At 46.3% G+C, this 27,746-nt stretch overlaps 1 protein-coding gene across 1 annotated transcript; it reads left to right on the forward strand.

Moving 5' to 3' along the window:
• Positions 1-1,863: 1,863 nt before the first annotated feature.
• Positions 1,864-26,073, forward strand: CD4 (CD4 molecule). Its single transcript, XM_069491717.1, has 9 exons — positions 1,864-1,912; positions 2,021-2,197; positions 20,503-20,658; positions 21,110-21,343; positions 22,365-22,700; positions 24,381-24,581; positions 25,162-25,274; positions 25,587-25,654; positions 26,043-26,073. Exons 1-9 carry the CDS (start codon positions 1,864-1,866, stop codon positions 26,071-26,073), a joined length of 1,365 nt encoding a protein of 454 aa, XP_069347818.1.
• The last annotated feature ends 1,673 nt before the right edge of the window (positions 26,074-27,746 follow it).

Below are 27,746 nucleotides of genomic sequence, written 5' to 3' on the forward strand. Positions count from 1 at the left end.
GAGTGCGGTGGCATCACCCTAGCTCACTGCAGCCTCAAGCTCTTGGGGCTCAAATGATCCTCCTGCCTCAGCCTCATGAGTAGCTGGGATGATACAGGCGTGAGCCACCCTGCCTGGCTAATTTTTCTATTTTTTTGTAGAGATGAGTTCTCACTATGTTGCTCAGGTTGGTCTTGAACTCCTGGCCTCAAGTGATCCTTCCACCTTGGGCTCCCAAAGTGCTGGGATTACAGACGTGAGCCACTGCCCTGGCCTCCTGCCTGCCTTCGAGGTGCTTTCTGGGTGGCCTCCCTTCAGACCCTACTCTAGTCCCATGTCATCTGGTTCCCAGTTACCACATCAAGCTTCCAGAACTCTATATAGACATGTCACATCTCTGCTCAAAGATCAGCAGTGGCTCCTCGTCACCTCCATGACAGCACTCCGATCTGCCTGTCAGGATTAACAGTCAGACCCCAAAGGCCTGTCCCACCCCAGCTCCCCAACCTCCTCCCTGGAGCCCTCTCTCCTCCCCAGCCTCCCTGCACATCCCCACCGCCTTTGCACGCCAGAGAGTGGCAATGCTTTCCTTTCCATCTAACTTTGGTTTTTGGTTTTTTGTTTTTGTTTTTTGAGACAGTCTCGCTCTATCACCTGGGCTAGAGTGCAGTGGCGTCAGCCTAGCTCAGAGCAGCCTCAAACTCCTGGGCTCAAGTGATCCTCCTGCCTCAGCCTCCTGAGTAGCTGGGACTACAGGTGTGCACCACCATGCCTGGCTAATTTTCCTATTTTTAGTAGAGACAGGGTCTCACTCTTGCTCAGGCTGGTCTCAAACTCCTGAGCTCAAGAGTGCTAAGATTACTAACTCGGGTTTTTAAACTTGAGTATGATCAGTCACCTGGAGGCTTGTGAAAACACAGATGACTAGACCAACCCCCAGTGTCTGATTCAGCAGGTCTAGAGCGGGACTGAGAATCTGCATTCCTCACAAGTTCCTAGGGGATGCTGCTGCCTGACCCGGGACCACACTTTGAGAATCACTCCTCCAGCATTGCTGCCCATGCCTCTCGGTCCATTCAGAGCCTTTCTGCACTCTCCCTCCCCACCCCCAGCCTTGACTGTCTTCCAAGCCCACAGAAACCGTGCCTTGCTGTAAACTCTGGAATAGCATTTTCTGCTTGGTCTGCTCAGAGGCCTAATAGGGTTGGGTGGATGTTGGGCAGGGAAATGACCCTCTGCTCTTTCTCTCCCTGATCCCTCTCTCCCTGAAGCTTGCACCAGGCCCAGTTTCCTGGGAGCTTTACTTCAGCACCGTCCACTGTCCTTCAACTCTTTTCCCACATCCCTGCAGCCACGACCTTAGCTCAGGCCTCATTTTTTCTCACTGAGATAGTTGCAGTCCTGCCTTTGGTGCTTCACCGCCTCCAGTTCATCTTCCATACAACAGTGGAAGGGATCTACTTTGCAGATCTAGTCATCGGCCCTACGTAAACTCCTCCACTGGCTCCTAGTACCCAGGATCAAGTCCCAGCATCTCAGCACGGCATTCCAGCGACTTCACGTCCTAGCCTGGCTCCATGGTTTCAGTCCCCGCCAATTTGCCGCCACCTTCTCCGTGAATCCTCTTGTGATCCCACCTGGCAAAGAGCCCACTCCTTGCCTGGGCACAGCACTTTGTGGCATGTCCCGCAGGGTGTCTGGTTAGTGGTATGCAAGTGCAGTTCACTGGGCTGGCTGTAAGTGTCCTGAGGGGAGACTGTCCCCGCATGCCCCGGGCCCAGTAATGCCTGCTGACTCACGATCAGTATCTCCCTCAGGCCCTGCCATTTCTGCAGGCTGGGGTCCCTGATGGCCCAGGCCCCTGCCTACCTCAACAAGGCCACAATGAACCGGGGAAGCTCTTTTAGGCACCTGCTCCTGGTGCTGCAGCTGGGTAAGTTCTCAGACCCGGGGTCACAGTGCAGATGGCATGGGAGGGAAATGCAAAGGGGGGGGTGGACAGTGGCAGCGCTGAGGCCTGACTCCCTTCTTGTCCACCCAGCACTGCTGGTGACCCCGGCAGTCACTCAGGGAAAGGAAGTGGTGCTGGGGAGAAAAGGGGATACCGTGGAGCTGCCCTGTAAAGCTTCGCAGAAGAAGGCCATACCCTTCGCCTGGAAACACTCGAACCAGACCAGGATTCTGGGAAAACAGGGCTCCAGCTCCTTCTGGACTACAGGTAGGGTTGCCTGGCTCCCCGTCCAGGGAGGAAAACATAGTATGGATCAAACATCCCTGGTGCCGGAGACCTGCTTCTAGTACATTCTGGGATCCCAAAGGGCTTGGGTTGACAGAAACCCAGTAACACTCTTGCTGGAGGCCCAGGGAGTGGCTTTCAGTGGTGTATTAATTTGAATATTTTAATAGTCATGAATTATTTTAATGAGTTTTGATTAATTAGTTTATATATATATGTGTGTGTGTATATATATATATATATTTTTTTTGAGACCGAGTCTCCCTCTGTTGCCTGGGCTAGAGTGCCATGGCGTCAGCCTAGCTCACAGCAGCCTCAAACTCCTGGATTCAAGCAATCCTTCTGCCTCAGCCTCCCAGAGTGCTAGGATTACAGGCGTGAACCACCTGTCTGGCCTTAATGAGTTTTAGAAAAATAACTATCACATAAAACCTATGATTTCTCAAATATTATTACTACAGATCCATGTAGGCAATCCATTAAAACCAACAGAATGATATTTTTTCTAGCTTTTTTTTTAAGTTTTTTTAAAAGAGGTCTTGCTATATTGCCCAGCCTGGAGTGCCGTAACTACTCACAGGTGTAAACATAGCATACTGCAGCCTCCAATTCCAGGTCGTAAGTGATCCTCCCGCCTCAGTCTCCCAGAAGCTGGGGACTACAGTCTTGTGCCACCATGCCTGGTTAATGTTTCTATTTTTAGCAGAGATGGCTACTTTTCTATTTTTAGTAGAAATGGGGGTCTCCCTCTTGCTCAGGCTGGTCTTGAACTCCTGACCTCAAGCAATCCTCCCAGAGTGCTAGGATTACAGGCATGGGCCACCACACGCAGCCAACATTCTTTTTTTTTTTTTTGAGACAGTCTCACTCTGTTGCCCGGGCTAGAGTGCAGTGGCGTCAGCCTAGCTCACAGCAACCTCAAACTCCTGGGCTCAAGCAATCCTTCTGCCTCAGACTCCCAAGTAGCTGGGATTACAGGCGTGCCCTACCATGCCTGGCTAATTTTTTCTATATATTTTTAGTTGTCAAGCTAATTTCTTTCCATTTTTAGTAGAGACTGAGTCTAGCTCTTGCTGATCTCGAAATCCTGACCTCGAGCGATACTCCCACCTCTGCCTCCCAGAATGCTAGTATTACAAGTGTGAGCCACCGCGCCTGGCCCGACATATTCTTTTAATTATGAAAACTTCCAACATATATATGAGTAAAATACTTATGTAATGAACCTCCATGCATCATCACACCCAGCTTTGACAATTATCAATTTGTGGCCAATTTTTTTCATCTATATCCCCAAACCCCACCTACCATCACCATATTATTTTGTAGGAAATACCAGATGTTGTATAATTTAACCTATAAATACTTCAGTATGTATCTCTAAAATGTAATGACTCCTTTATAAAACATATCCACAGTATCATTATCACCCCTTAAAAATTAAAAACGCAGAGGCGTGGTGGCCTATGCCTGTAGTCCTAGCTACTGGAGAGGCTGAGGTGGGAATGATCACTCAAGCCCAGGGGTTCGAGGCTCCAGTGATCTATGATCAGGTCTCTGTACTCCAGCCTGGGCCACAGAGTGACGCCCTGTCTCTGATAAAAAATAAAGAGAGTTAAAAATAATTCCTTTAATACAATAACTACCCAGTCACTATTCAAATTTCCCCAGTTGTCTCATAACATTATTTTTACATTTGGTTTATTTGAATCAGTATCCAAATGAAAATTCATGCATTGTATTTGGTTGATATGTCACTTAAATCTCTTTGAATTTATTCTTTTACTCTCCTTTTTTATTCCTCTTGTAGTTGATTGCTCAAGAAACCAGGTGATTGTCCTGTTAGGTTTTGCATGTTCTGATTAGGAGCTGGCTGCATTCCCATGGTGTCATTTAACAAGTTCCACTGTCCTTTGAATCTCCTATAGATTGATGGTTCGATATAGAGACTTAAGTTTACATTCAATTTTTTTGCCAAAACATTTCGTAGGTGGTTTTTGTTTTGTTTTCTTTTCTCTTAAGAGAATTTCTTTTGCCAAAGGTAATGTTTTACTTCCAGTTTTATCATAGCAGAAGTCATAGAAGGACTGGCACTCTTTTTGTACTATTAAGATTAATCAGAGGGTTCAGCTGTTAGTTTTAAGAGAAAATTACAATAACATTGTTTTCAGGTTTTTTGTGGCTAATCTTTGTGTTTGGTTTGTTTGTTTTATAGTGGCTTTCCTTTTATTGCAAGTAATACTGACTTTCTATTCATCATAGTGATACAAAATTTCTTTTTAAAATAAACTTATTTAATTTTAAAAAGTGAATCCATCTAAAGATGTTAAATAAACAAGACAGGTAGATTTAGCTAAAACCACGGATGAACTCTATGAACGGTTGAATTCTGGAAGATAAGCCTCCAGTCCAATCCTCTGCTTTTACTGGTGAGAAAGCTGAGGCACAGGGTGAGAAAGTTCCTGTCCCAAGCTTTTGTGCCCACTGAGAGGCAGAGTTAGGGCCAGAGTTTGGTCTTTTGACTTTCAGGGAGATATTAGACAGATATTTTGAAGACTGTTCTATATTCATACATATATGAAAAAATATATACATATATCCTACCTCATTTCTTTTCAGTAACTGCATAGTTTCTTTGTATAATTACATACTATGACTTATTTGAATATTGTTGGACATTTAGGCTTTTTAAAAATTTATTTATATATTTTTTGCTATCACTAGAAATTCTGTAGTAAATAACCTTTGGACACATGTGCAAATGTCTTTGTAGGATAAATTCATAAAGGTGAAATTGGTGAACCAGGTCAGCTTGATCTTTATTTTTTTTGATTGTCAAATAATAATTATACATATTCATGGGATATTCAGTGATGTTTCAATACCTGTAATATATGGTGATCAGATCAGTGTAATTAGCATATCCATCATCTCAAACATTTATCATTTCTTTTTATTGGGGACATTCAGTATCCTCCTTCTATCTATTAGAAACTATCTGTCATATTATTGTTAACTATAGTCATCCTTCAGTGGCATAGAACACTAGAACTAGTCCTCCTATCTAGATGCAATTTTGTATCCTTTAACAAATCTCTCGCTATCCCTCCCTTCTTCCTACTTTTCCCAGCCTCTAGTATCCTCTGGTCTACTTTTTACTTCTATCACATCAATATTTTTATCTTCCACATATGAGTGAGAACATGTGGTGTTTAATTTTCTGTTCCTGGCTTATTTCACGTAACATAATGTCTTCCAGTTCTGCCCATGTTGCCACGAATGACAGGATTTCATTTTTAATGGCCAAATAGTATTCCATGGTATATATATACCACCTTTCCTTTCCTTCCCTTTCCTTTCAAGACAGGGTCTAGACTCTGTCTCCCAGGCTAGAGTGCAGTGATGTGATCACAGTTCACTGTAGCCTCTATCTCCTGGGCTCAAGCAAGCCTCCTGTCTCAGTCTCCCAAGTAGCTGGGACTACAGGCATGTGCCACCATGCCCAGCTAATTTTTAAATTTTTTTTGTCGAGATGAAGTCTTGCTATGTTGCCCAGGCTGGTCTTGAACTCCTGGCCTCAAGCGATCCTCCTGCTTCAGCCTCCCATGCTGTTAGGAACGTAGGTGTGGGCCACTGGGCCTGGCCCCACATTTTCTTTATCCACTCATCTGTTGTTGGACACCTAGGTTGGTTCCATATCTTGGCTATTGTGAACAGTGCTGCAGTACACGTGAGGGTGCAGATATCTGCTCAATATAATGATTTCCTTTACATTGGATAAATTCTCAGTAATGGGATTGCTGGATCATATGGTAGTTCTATTTGTAAGTTCTTGAGGGATCTCCATAATGTCTGTACTAGTTTGCATTCCCACCAGTGTATAGGACTTCCCTTTTCTCCACGTTCTCACCAGCATTTGTTACTCTTGTGCCTTTTTGATAACAGCCATCCTAACTGGGATGATATGATACCTTATTGTGATTTTGATGTGCATTTCCCTCATTATTGTGATGTTGAACATTTTTTCATATATTTGTTGGCCATTTGTATGTCTTGAAAAATGTCTGTTCAGATCATTTCCTCATTTTTCAGTTGGATTGTTTGTTTGCTGTTGAGATGTTTCAGTTTCTTGTATATTCTGGATATTAATCCCCTGTCAGGTGAGTAGTTTGCAAATATTTTCTCTAATTCTAGAGGCTTTTTTTTTTTCTTTCTTCCTTTTTTTCTTGGAGACAGGGTCTTGCTCTGTCATCCAAGCTAGATTGCCGTGGTGTGATCATAGTTCCCTGTAACCTCGAACTCCTGGGCTCAAGTGATCCTCCCACCTTTACCCCCAGAGCATCTGGGACTACAGGTGTGCACCACCATGCCCAGCTAATTAAAAAACATTTTTTTATTAGAGATGGGCTCTCACTATGTTGCCCCGGCTGGTCTCAAACTCCTGGCCTCAAGCAATCCTCCTGCCTCAGCCTTTCGAATAACTGGTATTACAGATGTGAGCTACTGCACCCAGCTGAGCTTTTATTCATACCCAAACCAATGTCCTGAAGTATTTCTCCTATATTTTCTTCTAGTAGTTTTATTGTTTCAGGTCTTACATTTAGGTCTTTGATCCATTTTGAGTTCATTATTGTATAGATTGAGAGCTGGGGGTCTAGTTTCATTCTTGTGCATGCAGATATCCAGTGTTTCCAGCACCATTTATTGAAGAAACTATCCTTCCCCCAATGAGTGTTCTTGGCACCTTTGTCAAAAATCAGTTAGCTGTAGATATATGGATTAATTTTTGGGTTCTCCATTCTGTTCTATTGGTCTATGCGTCTGTTTTTATACCAGTACCATGCTGTTTTGGTTACTACACCTTTATTGTATATTTTGAGGTCTGGTAGTGTGATCTTTTTACTCAAGATCACTTTGGCTATTTGAGGTCTTTTGTGGTTCCATACACATTTTAGGATTTTATTTTCTATTTCTGTGAAGAATGCCATTGGTATTTTGATAAGGAGTGCATTGAATCTGTAGATTGCTTTGGGTAGTATTGTCATTTTAACAATATTAATTCTTCTGATCCATGGGCGTGGGATGTCTTTCTATTTGTTTGTAGCCTCTTCAATTTCTTTCATCAGTGTTTTGTAGTTTTCTTTTACCTCCTTGGTTAAATTTATTCCTAGGTGGGTTTTTTTTTTTTTGTAGTTGTTGTAAAGTAATTGCCTTCTTGATTTCTTTTTTAGCTACTTCATTGCTTATGTATAGAAACACTACTGATTTTTGCATATTAATTTTGCATCTTGCAACTTTACTGAATTTGTTTATCAGTGCTAAGAGTCTTTTGGTAGAATCTTTAGGTGTTTCTACATATAAGATCATGTCATTAGGTTTGGAATGTGTTGCTGTAAAAAAAAATCATGTCATCTGCAAAGAGAGACACTTTGACTTCCTCCTTTCCAATTTGGGTGCCCTTTATTTCTTTCTCTTGCCTAATTGCTCTGGCTAGGACTTCTAGCTTGATCTTCAGATATCTTTTTGTTACACAAACTTTGCTAAAATAGCATCTTCTATAATAAGGTTTGACTCTATATTAATCTACATTTCCCAATATATTACTTCCTTTATAAAAATTTTATTGATGTTACTGTTTTTTCTCATGATTTAAAAACTATTAGTCAGACATGATGGCTCACACCTTAATTCTAGCACTTTGGGAGGCTGAGGCGGGAGGATCACTTGAGATCACGAGTTCAAGACCAGCCTGAGCAAGAGCGAGACCCATCTCTACAAAAAATAGAAAAATTAATTGGGCGTGGTGGCATACACCTGTAGTCCCAGCTACTCAGGAGGCTGAGGCAGGAGGATCGCTTAAGTCCAGGAGTTTGAAGTTGCAGTGAGCTATAATAATGCCACTGCACTCCAGCTCCAGCAACAGAGCAAGACCCTGTCTCAATAAAATAAAATAAAATAAAAAAGTATTACATGGTCATTACAGATATTTGGTATGTGAGAAAAAAATAAGGAAGAAAATAAATGTATGAATACTTCTATTGTTCAGAGATATCCTCTGCTAACATTTTGATTTATTTCCTTCCAATCTTGTTCAGTGTGGAAAATATAATATATATTATAACATAAATGATGTCATATTGTAAATACCTTTTATCCTACTTCCCCATTACATTATAATGGGATTATCAATTATTAGAATAACTTTTTAAAGTAATCTGGCAATATTTGAAGTAGGTGCTCCATCAGTTTCCCTGTTTTTTTTTTTTGTTGTTGTTGTTGAGACAGAGTGTCATTCAGGGTTCCTGGGTAGAGTGTGGTGACTGTAGTCACTGGAAGCTCCAGGTCCCGGGCTGTGAGGGATCCTTCTGCCTCAGCCTCCTGGGTAGCTGGGGCTACAGGCGCGACTACAGGCGCACACCACAATGCCTGGCTGGGTTTTGTGGTTTTGTATATTTTTTTGTTTGTTTCTTTTCTCTAGAGACGGGGTCTCACTGTACTCAGGCTGATATCGAACCCCTGAGCTGCAGCTATCCTCTCACCTTGGCCTCCCAGAAAGCTAGGATGACAGGCATGAGCCACCATGCCTGGCCAATCTGGCAATATTTAATAAATACAAACTTAAAAACCCTTGATCTATTAATAGTTATTCTGGAAAATATATTTCACAGAAATAAAATTGTGAATACTTAGTAATATCTGTGGAAGGACATTGTTGTAAGAAATGCTTTGCAAGTTGATTAAGAAGTTGAATAAGAATTTTTTGTGGCCGGGCGCGGTGGCTCACGCCTGTAATCCTAGCACTCTGGGAGGCCGAGGTGGGCGGATCCTTTGAGCTCAGGAGTTCAAGACCAGCCTCAGCAAGAGCGAGACCCCACCTCTACTAAAAATAGAAAGAAATTATATGGACAGCTAAAAATATATATAGAAAAAATTAGCCGGGCATGGTGGCGCATGCCTGTAGTCCCAGCTACTCGGGAGGCTGAGACAGGAGGATCGCTTGAGCTCAGGAGTTTGAGGTTGCTGTGAGCTAGGCTGACGCCACGGCACTCACTCTAGCCTGGGCAACAGAGTGAGACTCTGTCTCAAAAAAAAAAAAAAAAAAAAAAAGAATTTTTTGTAATATCAGAAATAGAATTCAACCTAATGTCTATCAATGAGGGAAGATTTGAACTATGGTACAACTGTGCGAAATTCAAGAAAATGGAGTGGATATATGTATCAGTCTTCTAGCCATGCCATAGCAAAATATTAAATACCATAGACTGGGTGGCTTACACAACAGAAATTTATCTAGGCCGGGCGCGGTGGCTCACGCCTGTAATCCTAGCACTCTGGGAGGCCGAGGCGGGTGGATCGCTCAAGGTCAGGAGTTCGAGACCAGCCTGAGCAAGAGCGAGACCCCGTCTCTACTAAAAATAGAAAAAAATTATATGGACAACTAAAAATATATATATAGAAAAATTAGCCGGGCATAGTGGCGCATGCCTGTAGTCCCAGCTACTCAGGAGGCTGAGGCAGGAGGATCGCTTGAGCCCAGGAGTTTGAGGTTGCTGTGAGCTAGGCTGACGCCACGGCACTCACTCTAGCCTGGGCAACAAAGTGAGACTCTGTCTCAAAAAAAAAAAAAAAAAAAAAAGAAATTTATCTATTATAGTTCTGGAGGCTAGAAGTCTGATTTCAGAGTGTTAGCATGGTCAGGTTCTGGCGAGGGATCTCTTCTTGGCTTGCAGACAGTTGCCTTCATGCTGTGTCCTCACATGGCAGAGAGAGAGAAAGCAAATTCTCTCGTATCTCTTCTCATAAGGGCACTGATCCCATTATAAAAGTCCCATACTCATAACCTCTATCTAAACTTAATAATCTCCCAAAGGTCACATGTCAAAATACCATCACATCAGGGGTTAAGGCTTCAACACATGAATTTGAAGGGGGACACAATTCAGTCCATAGTATTCTGCCACTGCCCACCCCCCAATTTATGTCCTTCAAACATGCAAAATACATTCATTCCATCCCAACATCCCCCAAAGTCTTAACTCATTCCAGCATCAACTCTAAAGTCTAATGTCCAAAGTCTCATCTAAACATTACCTAAATTAGATATGGGTGAGACTCAAGGGACAATTCATCCTGAGGCAAAATTTCTTTCTAGTTGCAAATCTGTGAAATCAGGCAAGTTATGTGTTTCCATATGTGGATAGGCATGGGGCAGACATTCCCATTGCCAAAGGGAGAAATCAAATAGGAAGAAGGGGTGATGGGTTCCAAGCAAGTCCAAACCTTAGAAAGGCAAAGTCCATTAGATCTTAAGACTCAAGAAGAATACTCTTTGGTTTGCTGCTCTGCCCTCCAGGCCCACCAGACTGGCAGCATTACCCCCACAGCTCTCTGTACCATTGTCACAATTTTTCTGTAAATATAAAACTATTCTTACAAAGTTTGTTACAAAAAAAAAAATGTTCAAGTAACCCCTATAGGCCAGGAACGGTGGCTCATGCCTGTAATCCTAGCACTCTGGGAGGCCAAGGCGGGTAGATCGTTTGAGCTCAGGAGTTCGAGACCAGCCTGAGCAAGAGCAAGACCCCGTCTCTACTAAAAATAGAAAGAAATTATCTGGACAACTAAAAATATATATAGAAAAAATTAGTCGGGCATGGTGGAGCATGCCTGTAGTCCCAGCTACTCAAGAGGCTGAGGCAGGAGGATTGCTTGAGCCCAGGAGTTTGAGGTTGCTGTGAGCTAGGCTGATGCCACTGCACTCTAGCCCAGGCAACAGAGTGAGGCTCTGTCTCAAAACAAAAGTAACCCCTATGAAAGCAGGAAAAAAGAAAAGAGAAAAAACAGAAAACAAAAATAAAATGGCACCCTTAAGCCCTAACATATCAATAATTACATTAAATGTAAATGGTCTAAATACATCTATTAAAAGACAGAGATTGAGAAAGTGGATTAAAAAGCATAACTCAACAATATGCAGTCTACAGAAACTCACTTCAAATATAATGATATAGGCAGGTTGAAGGTAAAAGGATGGAGTAAAATATACCATGCACGTATTAATCAAAGGAAACCAGGAGTGGATATTAATATTAAAGTCAACTTCAGTGCAAAAAAAAAAAAAACTGTCAGAGACAGAGAAGGATGTGATATAATGATGAGAAGATCAATCCACCAAGAACACATAGTAATCCTAAATGTGTACGCACCAAACAACAGGGCAGCAAAATATGTGAAGGAAAAAGTGATAGAACCTTTTCCTTTTAGAAAATAGATAAATCCACATTGACAATTGGAGTCACCAACAATCCTCTCACAGCAATTGATAGAAAAACTACACAGAAAATCAATAAGGATATAGAAGAACTCAACACCACCATCAACCAATAGGATCTAATTGACATTTATGGAACACTCTGCCTACCAACAGCAAAATACACATTCTTTTCAAGTGTCCACAAAACATACACCATGATGGCCCATATTTTGAGCCATAAAACAAACATCAGTAAATTTAAAAGAATTGAAAGCATACAGGCCGGGCGCGGTGGCTCACGCCTGTAATCCTAGCACTCTGGGAGGCCGAGGCGGGTGGATCGCTCGAGGTCAGGAGTTCGAGACCAGCCTGAGCAAGAGTGAGACCCCGTCTCTACTAAAAATAGAAAGAAATTATATGGACAACTAAAATATATATATACAAAAAATTAGCTGGGCATGGTGGTGCATGCCTGTAATCCCAGCTACTTGGGAGGCTGAGGCAGGAGGATTGCTGGAGCCCAGGAGTTTGAGGTTGCTGTGAGCTAAGCTGACGCCACGGCACTCACTCTAGCCCGGGCAACAGAGTGAGACTCTGTCTCAAAAAAAAAAAAAAGAAAAAAGAAAAAAAAAAAAAAAGAAAGCATACAGAGTGTGTTCTCTGGCTACACAGAATAAAATAAAACAGAAAGAAATACTGGAAAGATAACAGGAAAATCTCCAAACACTTGGAAACAACAACTTTTAAGTATTCCATGCTCAAAGATGAAGTCTTAAGAGAAATAAAAAAAAATACACTGAGCTGAGTGAAAATTTAAAAAGCATCTAAAAATCAAAAAATACAACTAACATTACACTTAATGGTGAAAGACTGAATACTTTCCTCCTGAGATCAAGAACAAGACAAAGATGTCTGATCTCACAACTCTTATTCAACATAATACTGCAATCCCTAACCAGTGCAATTAGGCAAGAAAAGGAATACTGATCAGAAAGGAAGGAATAAAACTGTTCCTATTTGTAGATGACATGATTAGTTATGTAGAAAATCTCAAAGAATCTACAAAAAATCCTCTTAGAATTAATAAGTAAGTTCATCAAGATTACAAAATATAAGATAAATATACAAAAAATCTATTGTATTTCTATATATTAGCAATGAGCATGAGTACATAGAAATTAAAAATACAATATCATTTATAATTGCTCAAACTAAAAAGAAATACTTAGGTATAAATCTAACAAATATGCATAGAATTCATATGCTAAAAACTACACAATGCTGACTTGAGAAGATCTAAATAAATGGAGAGGCATACCATGCTCATGGATTAGAAGACTTAATGTAATAAAGATGTCAATTCTCCCCAAATTAATAAACAGGTTTAACATAATTCCTGTCAAAATAGCAGAAGGATTTTTTGTATATATAAATAAGTCTATTCTAAAATTTATTTGGAAAACTACAGGAACTAGAAGTGCTAAAATAATTTCAAAAAAGAAGAATACAATAGTAGAAATGAGTCTGTTGGATTTCAAGACATTATATAGCTAGAGTAATCAAGACTGTGTGGTATTGACAGAGGGGGATAGACAAGTAGATCAGTGGATCAAAACAGAGAACACAGAAAGGCTTCCACATAAATATGTCCAACTGTTTTTTTTTAAACAAAGATGCAAAAGTAATTCAGTGGAGGAAAGATAGACTTTTCAATAAATGGTGGCTCTAGCACTTGCATATCCATAGGTAAAAACAAGAAGAACATAAAAGACAAACGTTAAGTCCTATATCTTACTTTAAAATTAAGTCAAAATGCATTTTGAACTTTAAAAATGTAAAATGTATAAATATAACACATAGGAGAAAATCTTCAGGATTTAGTCTTGGCAAAGAATTCTTAGACTTAACATCAAAAGCACCATCCATAAAAGGAAAAATCAACAAATTGGTCTTCATCAAAAGTAAAAACTTTTGCTCTGCAAAGACCCTATTAAGAAGAAAAAAAGATGATTTATAGAATAAGGAAAACATATCCAAAAACCACATATCCAACAAAGGACTAGTATCTAGAATATACTAGAATATACAGACAACTCTCAAGACTCAACACCAACACAAACAAACAAACAAACAATTCAATTAGAAAATGGGCAAAAGACATAAACAGACATATCACCGAAGAGAATATGCAGGTGGAAAATAAGCACATGAAAAGGTGTTCAACATCATTAGTCATTAGGGAAATGTAAATTAGAACCACAGTAAGAGATCACTGCACCTATCAGAATGGCTAAAATAAAAAATAGTGACAACACCAAATGCTGGTGAGGATGTAGAGAAACTGGGTCACTCTTTCATTGTTGGTGGGAATGTAAAATGATACAACCACTCTGAAAAAGTTTGACAGTTTCGTAAAAAATGAAACATGCAACAACCCAACAATTGCATTCTTAGGTATTTATCCTAGAGCAATGAAGACTTACATTCACACAGGAATCTGCACACAAATGTTTATAGCAGCTTTATTCATAATATCCAGCAACTAGGCAACCTAGATGTCCTTCAGCTGGTGAATGATTATATCCATACCATGGAATACTTTTCAGCAATGAAAAGGAATGAATTAAAGTACACACAACAGACTGTCCCCTGCCCAGGCAACAGTGCACAGGGAGCTGTGCAAGCACTGAGTTGCCACATGAAGAAGCCAGTTGTATCGCTGAGCCATGGCACAAGGACTTCTGCCTACACAGTCACCCAGACCCGCAGCAGACTTTGTATGAGCAAGAAATAAATTTTGAGGTGTTGGCCCACTGAGGACTAGAGCTCCCTTGTTACCACGGTGTAACCCAGCCTATTCCGACTGATGCAGGTAGATGTTATTTTCATGCCCACAAGGACTCTAGGATCCAGAGAGGTAGGGTTCCTTGCCCCAAATCACACAGCTGGTAGGTGTCAAATTCAAGATTTGATCCTAAGAAGGCTGGCTTTGTATAATAGCTCACACTTTTTTTTGAGACAGAGTCTCACTTTGTCTTCTGGGCTAGAGTGCAGTGGCATCATCATAGCTCACTGTGACCTCAAACTCCTGGGCACAAGTGATCCTCCTGTCTCAGGTTCTTGAGCAGCTGGGACTACAGGCATGCACCACTACACCTGGCTAATTTTTCTTTTTTTTACAGAGACAGGGTCTCTGTCTTGTTCAGGCTGGTCTTGAACTCCTGGCCTTAAGCAATCCTCCAGTCTAGGCCTCTCAAAGTGCTATGATTACAGGCATAAGCCACCACGTTTGGCCTGTGGCTCACAATTTTTTTGTTTTTTTTGAGACAGAGTCTCACTCTGTCACCAGGCTAGAGTGCAAGTGTGCAGTGGCATTATCATAGTTCACTGCAACCTCAAACTCTTGGGCTCAAGTGATCCTCCTGCCTCAGCCTCGTGAGTAGCTGGGACTGTAGGCATGTGTCACCACACCCAGCTAATTTTTTCCTATTTTTAGTAGAGATGGGGTCTCTTGCTCAGGCTGGTCTCGAACTCCTGACCTCAAGGGATCCTCCCACCTCAGGCTTCCAGAGCGCTAGGATTACAGGCGTGAACCACCATGCCTGGCCAAGCTCACATTTTTAATCCTCGCAATTTGTTGCCTCAATGACATTAATGTTATAGTGGTTTTAATCAATAAATTCCCAATAGTCATAACTAACCCTAACCTTGCTAGTGCCACTCGACGGCTCAGTGGGACCAGGCTGGGTGACTGCGTGGTGGGCATAGCTTGCCAAGGCTTTTTATAACCCTCTGAAAAAGGAACTAACACGAGAGGAAGTGGATGTTCAGAGAGGTGGAGTCATTTGTCCGAGGCCACGCAGTGGATGGGAGAGCCAGGTTTGAACCTAAGCATGGCTGAAGCCAAATTGTCATGTGATTACTAATCCAGATACCTGTTCCTCCCCGGCGCTCCCTTCAGCAGGTCTGAGCCACTGCTGTTCCCTCTGCTCTCACCAGGCTCCCTTACCGCCAGGCTCTTGCATGGGCTGTGACTCTGCAAAATCACCTCTCGCACTATTTTTGCTTTGGAGTTAAGCACCTGAACAAAAGTCTGTGGTTGGCCAAACCTTACTCAGCCTTCTGGATCTTCTGCTAGGCGCATCTGTGTACTTCCTTGTAAAATCCAATTTTAGCAAAGAACCCTGCTAAGTCAGTTTGGTAAGAACCCCCGTCCTCCATATCTGACCATCCTTGATATCTGGTCAGGTTCCTCATTCTCCACCACATCCCCCAGGTGGTGTCTGGTCACCCTGCCTGTCTTCAGCGAGAATCCCATTAGGTCGGTTTAACTAGAATCCCCCTCACCCCTGATGTTTCCTCTTACTGATTTTCCTTCCACTGACCCCCACCCTGCTCCTTGGCTGTAAATTCCTACTTGCTCGTGTTGTATGCTGAGTTGAGCCCGATCTCAACGCAAGCCCTTATTGCAGCGGTCCCTATACCTGCAGTGGTCCTGAATAAAGCCTTCCTTACTGTGAAAAATAAATAAAAAATAAAAATAAAGCACACACAACAACCTGGATGAATCTCCAGAGAATTGGGCTGAGTGAAAAAAAAGCAATCTCAAATATACTATATTAATCCATTTATGTAACATTTCTGAAATGACAAATTTGCCAGGAGTTAAGGGGGAGAGGGTCCAGGAGGGAAGAGAGTATGGCCCTAAAAGGGCAATATATTAATACTTACGATGCTGGAAGTGTTCTGTATCCTGACTGTGTCAATGTCAGTATCCTGGTTGCGATATTGTGCTATAATTTTGCAAGATGTTACCACTGGGGCATACTGGGCAAAGGGTGCAGAGGAACTCTCTGTATTATTTTTTACAATTACATGTGAATCTCAAATTATATCAAAATAAAAAGTTTAACTTAAAAAATCAGGTGCATGCCTACCGGCCCAGATACTCTGAGGCTGAGGTGGGAGGATTGCTTCAGCCCAGGAGTTCGAGACCAGCCTGGGCAATGTAGCAAGACCTTGTCTCTTAAAAAAAAACAACCACCCCAAATAAAGATCAGTTTTCATAATTTCAAAACCAACCAACCAAACAAAAAGAATGAAGAAGCTCCACATATATATGCTTAGAATGATGTCAAGGATTTTTTAAGTGAAAAGAGTATGCTATATATGTAACATAATCCCATTTAAATTTAAAAATTCAATGTGTGTAAGTATATGTTTGCATGAGCAAAGAAAAAGCATCAAGGGAGACACATCAAACCGTTTATAGTAGCTGGGTGCAGCGGCCGGTGCCTGTAAGCCCAGCACTTTGGGAGGTTGAGGTGGGAGGATCACTTGAGGCCAGGAGTTTGAGATCAGCCTGAGGAACATAGTGAGACCCCATCTCTACAAAAAATAAGAAAAATTAGCCAGGCGTGGTGGCGCATGCCTGTAGCCCCAGCTACTTGGGAGGCTGAGGTTGGAGGATCACTTGAGCCCAGGAGTTGGAGGTTGCAGTGAGCTGTGATCACACCACTGCACTCCAGCCTGGGTGACTGAGCAACACCCTTTCTCTAAATTAAAAAATATGTATATATACACATATATATATGTATGTACAGCAGTATTAGAAGGGTGAGCAAGGGAAGAGGAAAGTGTTGAGTCTGTGTAATTTTTGTAGTTCCAATGACTAACCTAAAAAGCAAAGATTATCTGAAAACAACTTTTAAAATATATATTACTACTATTTTCCATTTCATTAAATATTATTTGTAAATATCATTTTTGGTGCCAATCTAATATTTCATCAAATTAATGTCCTCTAATAGCCATTATCCGTTGTCTAACATTGTGCCCTGTTAACACCACTATTATTTTTCTATATTGATATTGGTATGCATTTTTTAATTATTGTTTTAAGGATAAAGTTCTAGAAATGAAATTAAGGATATGACTTTTAGAAATAGTTGGTACATACTGCAAGATTGCTCCCACAAAGATTGTCTGTCTATGCCAACTCTAGGTAACGTCACTGTGTGCCTCTCTCATGAGCACACCTTGCCAGCACTGAGTACCATTATTTAAAACTTTCTTTTTGCTAATTTTATAGTTGAAAAATATATCATTGTTTTAATTTGCATATCGTTGATCACCTGAGAGATTAAAACAATGTGCTACTTTCTAAAAATTCTGAAGTCTTTTGTGTGGATGCTTTTGTTCTGTCTCTAAGGCTCTGCTCTGCCTCTGGAGCAGCTCCTTTCCCAACTCCTGACTCTAGCAATGGTATCTCTCTCCTCGTAGCCCCAATTTCTGAACCACAGAGTCAGATTTTTTTTTCCCTGCTTCAGTCCCTGATTTCCCATCAGTCACCAACTGTGCCCATTCCTTTCTTTGAAAGTGTTTGGTTTCGTCCTCTTCTCTGTTCCCATGGGAATGCCACCTTCACAGGCCGAGGCCCACATTCCTCCCACTGGCATTACAGTGAGCTTCCTGGTGATTGTCTCTGCTACCAGCGTCTCCAGCCTGGATTTCTCTTCCTGCTGCTGCAGCGCTGACTTCCGCAAAGCAATGCTTAGCACACGGCTCCCTAGCCCACTGGACTAAACCGAGACCCTCTGCCGGACACTTGCCCTCTCAGCACCACTGCTCACAGCTGCCCAGCCAGAAACCTGCAGCCTGCGGTCCGCAGCTTGCCTGTGCTGTCCACCTGGCGCTTTCTCCCCTTCCTGGAAGGCCCTTGCTGCCCCCCTCTCCTCTCGTCCATGGCCTATAATTTCTTTTAAGGCTTCGTTCAATACTGGTCACCCTGAATTTGTCCCAGACTCACCCACGTGGTTAGATCTTTCACACTGTCTTGCCGTCGCTATTCCAAAGGATGAGGCAACACAGACAAGTGGCCCGTGGTTTTCTTCCTAAGAGAAAAAGAGAAGCAAGGAGGCAGAGTCATTTCAGGAGGGGCCAATGCATTCGTTTTGAACCAGCTGTGTTTGGGGTGCTGGCAGGCTGTGCCAATAGCCTTGTGCTCCGGGCCACTGGGAGCTGGGCAGAACTGAGGGGAGGCCACAGAGCTGACAGGGATGCAGAGGGGTTTAGAATGTCTGTGGAGCCGGGCGCGGTGGCTCACGCCTGTAATCCTAACACTCTGGGAGGCCGAGGCGGGTGGATCACTCAAGGTCAGGAGTTCGAGACCAGCCTGAGCAAGAGTGAGACCCCCGTCTCTACTAAAAATAGAAAGAAATTATCAGGCCAACTAAAATATATATAGAAAAAGTTAGCCGGACATGGTGGCGCATGCCTGTAGTCCCAGCTACTCGGGAGGCTGAGGCGGTAGGATTGCTTAAGCCCAGGAGTTTGAGGTTGCTGTGAGCTAGGCTGATGCCACGGCACTCACTCTAGCCCGGGCAACAGAGCAACACTCTGTCTCAAAAAAAAAAAAAAAAAAAGAATGTCTGTGGAAACGGGCAGAGACCCAGACACAGTCTGGGGCAACACCTACCTCTAGATGTCAGAACAGGAGTCCAAGGTGAAGAAAAAAGAATGATGCTTAGACGCAGAGGAGAGAATCAGAGGAGGTGGAAAAGGAGGCAAAGCCAGAGTAGGCTACTCTTCCAAGAAGTTTGGTAAAGGAATTGTGAAAGGAATGCAGCGAGATTTCAGAAAAAACTGGGGTGCTAAACCAGTGCGGAGATCCAGGGAAAAGAGCAAGCAGGGTAGGAACTATTTAAGGGACAAATGAAAGGGGAGACTGGGCGAGTTCAGGGTGGGGAGCAGGGAAACCGGGAGCAGGTGTGCCCAGGCTGCCAGCGAGGCTGGACGGGGGGAGCCTGCAGTGGGGAAGAGGAGAGAAGGGAGAGTGTGGCTGGCCGTGTGGCTGGCGTGGCATCCAGTCTCCTGCACCAGCGCGACGCCCAGAGAGGCCTGGGGGTGCTCAGGGAGGAGTAGGCAGCGCCTGTGCTGGGGCGGGGCTTTAATCTCAGCCACCTTTGCCCCATCCCTCCAAATATACATTCTAAGTAAAAAAAAAAAAAAAAAAAAACCCTCCGTGTTTGTGAACTCAGCCCCTAGCACTTCCTCCACAGGGATTCTGGAGCTGCCACTGCACCCAGAAAATGGCTCTCTGAAGAGAAGAACTTCCTTGTGGTGATGGTTGTTAGATACTAAAGGAAGAGAGCAGAGTAGGCCACACATCCATGCCAGAGGAACTTGCCAGAGATGGCATTACCTAGTGTACCCAGCTGGCCTAGGTTTTAACCCCAGCTCCACCTCTCAGTGGAGTCAAAATTCAACAGGGTGAAAAGTCTTCCTCCTGCACCTGCTTCCTGTGTATTCACTTCCTCTCCCCAGAGGCAGCCACGGTTATCATTTTCTTATGTTTACTTCCAGAAACACTTTTTTAATATAGAAGGCATATATTTTTTCTCTTTTTAAACAAATAGTAGACAGTTTAATCTCTTGCTTTCTTCAGTTGGTGATGTTTTTTAGATACTGTTCTATATCAGTATATAAAGAGCTTTCTTATGCTTATGGCTGCATGGCATTCTACTGAATGAGTGAACTGTAATTTATTTAACCTATCCTTTCTGGTGGACATTTAGCTTTGTATGTGCATTTGTAATTCTGATAGATACTACAAATTGCCCCCCAAAGAAGTTGTACTGGTTTCTACTCCTACCAACAACGTGTCAGAGTTTGGGCAGTTACTTAATGTCCCCGAGTCTCAGTTTCCTCATCTGTAAAATAAGCAAAACAGTACCCATTTCTCAGAATCACTGTGGAGATTACTTGAGATGATGCACGTAAAGTGTTCGGCACGTAGGAGCTGGCGCTCTCCAAATAAGGACATTATTTTATTTCGGGTCAGAGAGATACTGTCCCAGACAGGTAAATGGCTATGGTGGGATCTCCTCGCCAGCCTGGGGCTCTCTGATGAGGACAAGGGGCAGATTCTGCAGGATATTAGCAGCTCAGGTCAGAGGAGTTGCGCACATGCTCCTGCCAGGGGCGCCTTGCCTCCCGGGGACCTCGACCTCACCCTTACGGCTTCTACTCCCAGGTCCTTCCATGATGAAAAACCGCGTTGAATCAAAAAAAAACCTGTGGGACCAAGGATCCTTTCCCCTGATCATCAAGAATCTCGAGATGAAAGACTCAGGGACTTACATCTGTGAAGTGGAGGACAAGAAGGAGGTGGAACTGCTGGTGTTCGGACGTGAGTGGGGCCTGCCAGAATGAGCATGCCCGGTTCCCGCCCCTCCTCCCACCCCACACGCAAACCAGCCTGAGCTGGCCACGCTTCGCCAGCCCAGAGAGGAATTGACTGGCCAAGTGTTCCCTCAAACCCTCCTTGGGCCTTGGGTTAGGCAGGGGAGGGAGGAAAAGGCCTGGAGAGAGGGAAAGAAAAGGGAAGGAACCAGAGGAAGGAGGAAGAGGCCCTAGGGAAGGGGGGAAGTGGGGAGAGGAGGAAAAAGACAGAACGGAGGAGGAGGAGGAGGAGGAGGAGAGAGGGTGGCCCTGCCTTGGCTGGGGTAGGCAGCTGGGAGCTGGAAGGAAAGGCAAGGTTGGTTCAGGGGATAATGCAGAGACACTCTTGGTTTCCTGTCCTTTTCCCTTCTCTGTGGAGATGGTGTGTGTGTGACACAGGTGGCCTGTTCCCTCCACAGTGACTGCCAACTCGGGCACCCAAGTGCTGCATGGGCAGAGCCTGACCCTGACCTTGGAGAGCCCCCATGGTAGCAGCCCCTCAATGCAATGCAAGAGTCCAAGGAATAAAAACATAAATGGGGTCAGTGTCCTCTCAGTGTCCCAGCTGGGGCTCCAGGACAGCGGCACGTGGACATGCACTGTCTCCCAGGACCGGCAGACACTGGCATTCAAAATACACATCTCAGTGCTGGGTAAGAAGGGCCCCTCCCCCTGCAGCCTCCTCCCTACCTCAGGGCTGGCAGCCCCTCTTCTCTCTCACTGCCCTCGTCCGGGTCTGGTGCTGGGGGACCAGGAGGCTGGATCCGGACCCCCCAAGGGCTGAGGTCTCTCCCGAGGGATACACTGGGCCCCTTCATCCTCAGCATGGTGGACGTGGCCATAGGGAGGGTTGGCGAAGGTAAGGAGGGATGTGCAAGGCCCCAGAGACCCCTGGGGGAGGCCCCCGAGGAGGAGTGGCAAGGGTGTCTATTTTCTTTGCTGTCTCGGCTCCCCGCCCCACCAAGTTGGCAAATCCACTTACTCAGGGACACTAACACCAGCACGCCAGATCTGAGGAAATTCTACACTGTACCTCCATAGCCCTGAGCGAGGCACTGTGGGGAGACCAAGGTCCCACCCCAGGTCCTGTCCTCTAGGTGCCTACGTGCTAGTTTAGTGCACGGACTATGAAATCCTGGCTCTGCCACAACCATGTGGCCTTGGGCAAGTTACTGAACCTCTCTGTGCTTGGTTTCTGCATCTGTAAGATGAGGATAATGCTAATTGCGATAGTACCTACCCTGTAGGTGCGAACTGACTTCTGTAACACACTTAGAACAGTGCCTGGTGCACAGAAAGCCCTGTTGAAGTGTTGGCTCCTATTTTGTGAAGGGTGAGAAATGCTGCTTCTAAGGAGTGGAGGCAAAGTGGCGCCCTGCACTCCGGGGATCTTGAGGAGGGGGAGGTCCCCCAACCCCCCCTGCCCTGTGGCTGGGCTGTTCTGTGAAGGTTTCTGGAGGAGGGAGGTGGGCTGCCCAGGAATATGCTTGATGGAGAGATGGAGAGAAGATTGAAGAAGTAGGAGTGAGTTTAAGTACCTGAAGTGACAAGCTAGGACTAAGTTTCTGGTCCCCTTTCCATCTCTTTGCTGCCCCTGCCACAAGCCTACGCTCCCTGTACACCCTCATCTTCTTAACTCCTTCTCACCCAGGGTCTCTCTCTTCCCACCTCCAGCGTTCCAGAAGGCCCCAAGCACCATCTACAAGAAAGAGGGGGAGCAGGCAGAGTTCTCCTTCCCACTCACCTTCGAAGAGGAAGACCTGGATGGCGAGCTGAGGTGGCAGGCGGAGAGGGCTTCCTCCCCCAAGTCCTGGATCACCTTCTCCTTGAAGAACAAGAAGGTGACTATACAAGGGGTGACACAGGACCCCAAGCTCCAGCTGCATGAGACGCTCCCGCTCCGGATCACCCTGCTCCAGGCCCTGCCCCGGTATGCTGGTTCTGGAAACCTGACCCTGGTTCTTGCCAAGGGACAGCTGCACCAGGAAGTGAAGCTCGTGGTGATGAGAGGTGAGGGGCTAGGCTGAGGAGGGGAGGGCAGGGGAAGGAGGTGGAGAGACCAGGCCGCTGGGAGGATGCTGAGGCCCTGGCTGCGGGATTGAAGTGATCAAGGGCCGTCTGGGTTTGGCGCTGGTTTTTTTTTGGTGGTTTTTCTTTTCCTGTTTCAGCTCATTATGGGGGTACAAAAGTTCAGGTTATATGTATTGCCCATGCCTCCCCATCCCCCCAAGTCTGAGCTTCAAGTGTGTCCATTCCCTAGACAGTGCACATTGCACTCATCATGTAGGTATGCACCCAGCCCCTCACCCCACCCTCATGCCCCCCAGTCAGAACTTCAAGCGTGTCCATTCCCCAGGCAGTGCGCATGGCACTCATCAAGTAGGTATACACCCATCCCTTCCCCCCAGCCCCCACCTCTGTCCGATTGGCGCTGGTTTTGAACTGACTCATCCATAAGCCCGCCTAGGGCTGCTCCACTGAGACTCCCCAAAGCACCTGGGCTAAGAACCAGGGTTCTTTTTTTTTTTTTTTTTTGAGACAGAGTCTCACTCTGTTGCCCAGGCTAGAGTGAGTGCCGTGGCGTCAGCCTAGCTCACAGCAACCTCAAACTCCTGAGCTCAAGCGATCCTCCTGCCTCAGCCTCCCGAGTAGCTGGGACTACAGGCATGCGCCACCATGCCCGGCTAATTTTTTCTATATATATTTTTAGCTGTCCATATAATTTCTTTCTATTTTTAGTAGAGATGGGGTCTCGCTCTTGCTCAGGCTGGTCTCGAACTCCTGAGCTCAAACGATCCGCCCACCTCGGCCTCCCAGAGTGCTAGGATTACAGGCGTGAGCCACTGCGCCCGGTCAGAACCAGGGTTCTAGTTCTGCCTGTGCCCAACAATCTGTGATCCTGGCGCAGCCCCTACCCACTGTGGGCCTACTTTCTCACCTGTCTACTAAGGATAACAAAATCTGCTCTTTGCTTGCTAGTAATGACGACAATGTCAAACTCTGCTGAGTTCTATGCTTCCTTATCTCCTTACCGTCATAACAACTCCACAAATAATAATGGCTGACACCTGATGCTTAGCACACGCCAGACCCCAAACACTTTACATGTGTTTGTGCATTTAATTATTGTCCAGGGCACAGGTCATTAAGGGAACTTGCCCAGGGACACACAGCTAGTAAGCAGTAGAGCTGGGAGTCAGATCCAAGACCACTGGACCCCAAAAGCTGTTTTCTCTCTTATGATTGCATGAAAGCATGCCCTGACAGGCTAAAAGAAGGCCGTCCATGTAGAGTATTATTTTGTGGGTTTTTTGTTTTTTGTTTTCTTGAGACCGGGTCTCACTCTGTCACCCAGGCTAGAGTGCAGTGGCGTCATCATAGCTTAATGAGGCCTCAAACTCCTGGGCTCAAGCCATTCTCCTGCCTCAGCCTCATGAGTACCTGGGAATACAGGTCCACACCACCATGCCTGGCTCATTTTTCTATTTTTTGTAGAGACAGGGTCTTGCTCTTGCTCAGGCTGGTGTCGAACTCCTGTCATCATTGATCCTCCCGCCTCAGCCTCCCAAAGTGCTAGGATTACAGGTGTGAGCCACCACCAGGTCTAGAGTATCGTTTTGATTGAGAGCTTGAGGCTGCTGGGGACCCGGAGTCCCAGGCTCCCAGTCTCAGCCTCTCGTTCCCCTGCAGTGACTCAGTTCCAGAACAATTTGACCTGTGAGGTGCTGGGACCCACCTCTCCTGAGCTGGTTCTGAGCTTGAAGCAGGAGAACAAGGAGGCAAAGGTCTCAAAGCAGGAGAAGGCCGTGTGGGTGCTGGACCCTGAGGAAGGGCTGTGGCAGTGTCTACTGAGTGACGCGGACCAGGTCCTGCTGGAATCCAAGCAGGAGGGTAAGGATCCAGTTCCATGGCCTGACCCCAAGCCTCTGCCTCCTCCCTGTGGGAACTTCCTGTGGTTGGCAGAGACCACCCAGGGTCCCAGCCCCCCAACTCCTCTGAGATGGAGGGGCTATGGGCATGGTGGCGCGGAGACGCAAGGTGGAAAGGTGAGATGGGGCATGGTTCTGGGCTCTAGCCCGTTTGCAGTCCTGCAAGTTCCCAACTCCCTAAGGTCTACAGCCAAGGAACAGGGCCCAGCTGACCAAGGCCCCCCTCCCTGGCTCCCCTCCGAACCCAGTCTCTCACGCGCGCACGTGCGCGTGCACACACACACACACACACACACGTGCACATACGTGCTCACACGGGGCCCAGGGTCTGGAATGTGGACTGCTGCTTCTGGCTCTCCAGAGTGCCCTGGAGTCTCTAAAACACAAAACCCCTTCCCCAGGTCTGCCCTGCTCAAGCCCTGGCTGGCCTTGGAGAGCCCCGTGAACCATGCCCCCCTCCCAGCCCTGGGACCAGGCCGCTGTGGTGGGCCCTGTGCCCCCAGTGGAGGACAGCGGGCCAAGCACCCCTCTCTCTCTTGCAGTTTCGCTGCCACGGTTCCCCCAGGTGCAGCCAATGCTCCCGATTGTGCTGGGTGGCTCTGCAGGCCTGCTTTCCATTGGGCTCGGCATCTTCTACTGTGTCAGGCACCGAAGGGTGAGTGAACCTGCCCAGACCCCACCACCCGGTCCCCAGGGCCCTCAAGCACCTGAGTCCTGTACCAGGGTGTCCTGCATGTGGGGCTGCTTCTGGTCCAGCTCCCTCCGCCCACCCCAAGTGCCCTGCTGCCCTATCTAGACCCCACACGGAGGGAGAGACAGGAAGGAGCAGAGAGTTCATTCCACGACAGATGGCCTCAGCCACAGTAACTGCTTCTCCTCTCCCAGCTGCCCCCACTCCCTCCTCCAAGGGGCACCTCCCTTCTGGAGGCCTGGGACCCTTATGACTCCCTTCCTTGTCCCTGGACAGCGCCAGGCACAGCGGAAGTCTCAGATCAGGAGACTCCTCAGTGAGAAGAAGACCTGCCAGTGTCCCCAGTAAGGATCTGGGTGGAGGGGGTAGAAGAGGGGAGAAAGGGAAGGGGAAGGAAGGGGGATGGAGGAGAGGAAAGGGGAGGAGGAGAAGGGGAAAGAGTTGACAAGAGAGGGGGGAGGGGAAAGAGGGAGGGGGAGGGAAGAGGGATGGAGGTGAGGGGATGGGGCTAAAGAGGCGGAGGAGAGGGGTGGAAGGGGAGGGCAAGGAGCAAGGAAGGAGGCAGAAGGAAGAGGGCGGAGGGGAAGGGGCAGCAGGTAGAGGTCTCTTGGAGGGCACTGCAGCTGTGGCCCAGAGGCTGGCACTGCACTGGCAGAGAAAAGCCACAGAGGTCCTGGAACACACAGGGGTTGCAGTGGGTGGACTTGCTCCCCTTATATTTTGTTCCTCCAGCCGGTTCCAGAAGACACGTAACCTCATTTGAGGTCCGAGGCCAGAGGGGCTGCCTACTTGCAGCCTCCCCAGCTGTCTGCCCTGCGTTTTCCTGTCGGGCTCAGGGCCTGTGGACCAGATGAATGTAGCAGATCCCAGGCCTCTGGCCTCTGGCTCCCCCTCTACAATTCATCATTGTTTCTCCCCTTCTGTTCCCAACCCCTGGGTGAGGCCCCAAAGCCACTGGCTGAATCTTGCTCCAGAGCCTTTATCATACGATTCCTTTTCCATTTCCTTTTCCTCCAAGCCCTACCCCTTCTCTGATTATTTCTCTTTGACCCTGTCCTCCACTGCCCACTCGGATCCCAGGGAGTGCACAGGGCCAGCCCCGCCTGGCACGGAGGGTGAGGCTGGGCGTCTGGAAGCATGGAGCACAGGGCTATCATTTTACAGGAGAGGGCACTGCGAGCAAAGAGGGCAGGAACTTGCCCAAGATCACACAGCTGGTCAAGGAAGGATGCAGTTCCAAAGGCTCCTGACTGCCAGCCCCCGCTGCCCCACGCTGCCTGCTCCGCAGCCTGACTTGGCAGGGCCACAGCCTCACGTCCTGACCTTGCACAAACGGGCCTCCCAGCCACACCCCATGCACACAGCCACACACTTGTCACACACACAATTCCTTATCACCCAAGCAGCACATCTCAGTATATAAACCCGTTTCCTATCCTCTGTCTATTCAAACCTTACAAAAATCCTACAAGGCTGGCAATGGTAGAACCGAGATTATCACCTGCAGGCCACAGGCCAGAAAGGGAGCTGTGGCTCGTCACAGGACCCAGTATGCACCTCTGGCTTCACAGGAGCGCCCCACCCACGGGGGGGCCTGTATCAGAGAACTCACGCATGGAAGAAGGCCTGCCTGCCTGAAACCACTCTTTCATCACCTGCTGGTGGCAGAATCCTGTTACCAGAGTACAAAGCTCTCAGTTCTCCTAATCAGAGCACAGGCTGAGAGCAGAGGCCCTGAGGGAGAGAATGCCCAGTGACCAGCCACTCACCCTGTGCAGAACTTTCTGGAAGTGACTTTGCTGGAGGAGGTGGGGAGCTAGCCTAAGACTGAACCTCTGAGGGACCCCTGTGATACCTGGGACTCAGTGCCCCTGGCCTGTACCCTCCTCCAAACCACTAGGGCCACAGGGCAGTCAGGGATACAAGTTGTCTTCTTCCTCCTCTCTTTATGTTTCTCTCAGCACCCTCCAGCCTCCTCTGCCTCTCTCTCCTTTCTCTTCTTCACCACCTCCCTCAGTCCCAACGCCTTTTCCCATTTCCTTTCTCCCTCTTTCTTCCCAGCTTGCCTCTTCCAGAAAGACCACCCAGTGCTGCAAGGCCCCCCCCCATTGCTCACTTTGCAATTCTGCCCACTCCCCACCCCTGCTTCCCTGAGCTGAAAGAAAGATACAATAAACTTACTATAAAGAAGATGCTCTTTATTTGTGTGTGTGTGTGTGAGTGTGTGAGAAACAGAGAGAGGTGTGGAGCCTTCTCTGGAGACCAGAATCTTCTGGTCTTTGGGGTCTGGGGTCAGATCCAAAGGAGGGGTCAGGAGGCCTGTCCCAGGAAGGAGATGAAGTTTTTCTGGGGAGGGAAAACCTCCCTGGAGGCTGAGTGCCCACCTGGACACCCCAAAGGGCTCTGTGTGGGCCCCGTGAGTGTGAGGCTAAGACT

The sequence above is a fragment of the Eulemur rufifrons genome, chromosome 16, assembly GCF_041146395.1.
Source record: "Eulemur rufifrons isolate Redbay chromosome 16, OSU_ERuf_1, whole genome shotgun sequence".
NCBI lineage: Eukaryota > Metazoa > Chordata > Mammalia > Primates > Lemuridae > Eulemur > Eulemur rufifrons.

Coding starts and splice junctions, on each gene's coding strand:
- CD4 (XM_069491717.1), top strand. CDS start 1,864: ATGAACCGGGGAAGCTCTTTTAGGCACCTGCTCCTGGTGCTGCAGCTG. Junction 1,913..2,020: donor GCTCCTGGTGCTGCAGCTGG/GTAAGTTCTCAG, acceptor TTGTCCACCCAG/CACTGCTGGTGACCCCGGCA. Junction 22,701..24,380: donor GAAGCTCGTGGTGATGAGAG/GTGAGGGGCTAG, acceptor GTTCCCCTGCAG/TGACTCAGTTCCAGAACAAT.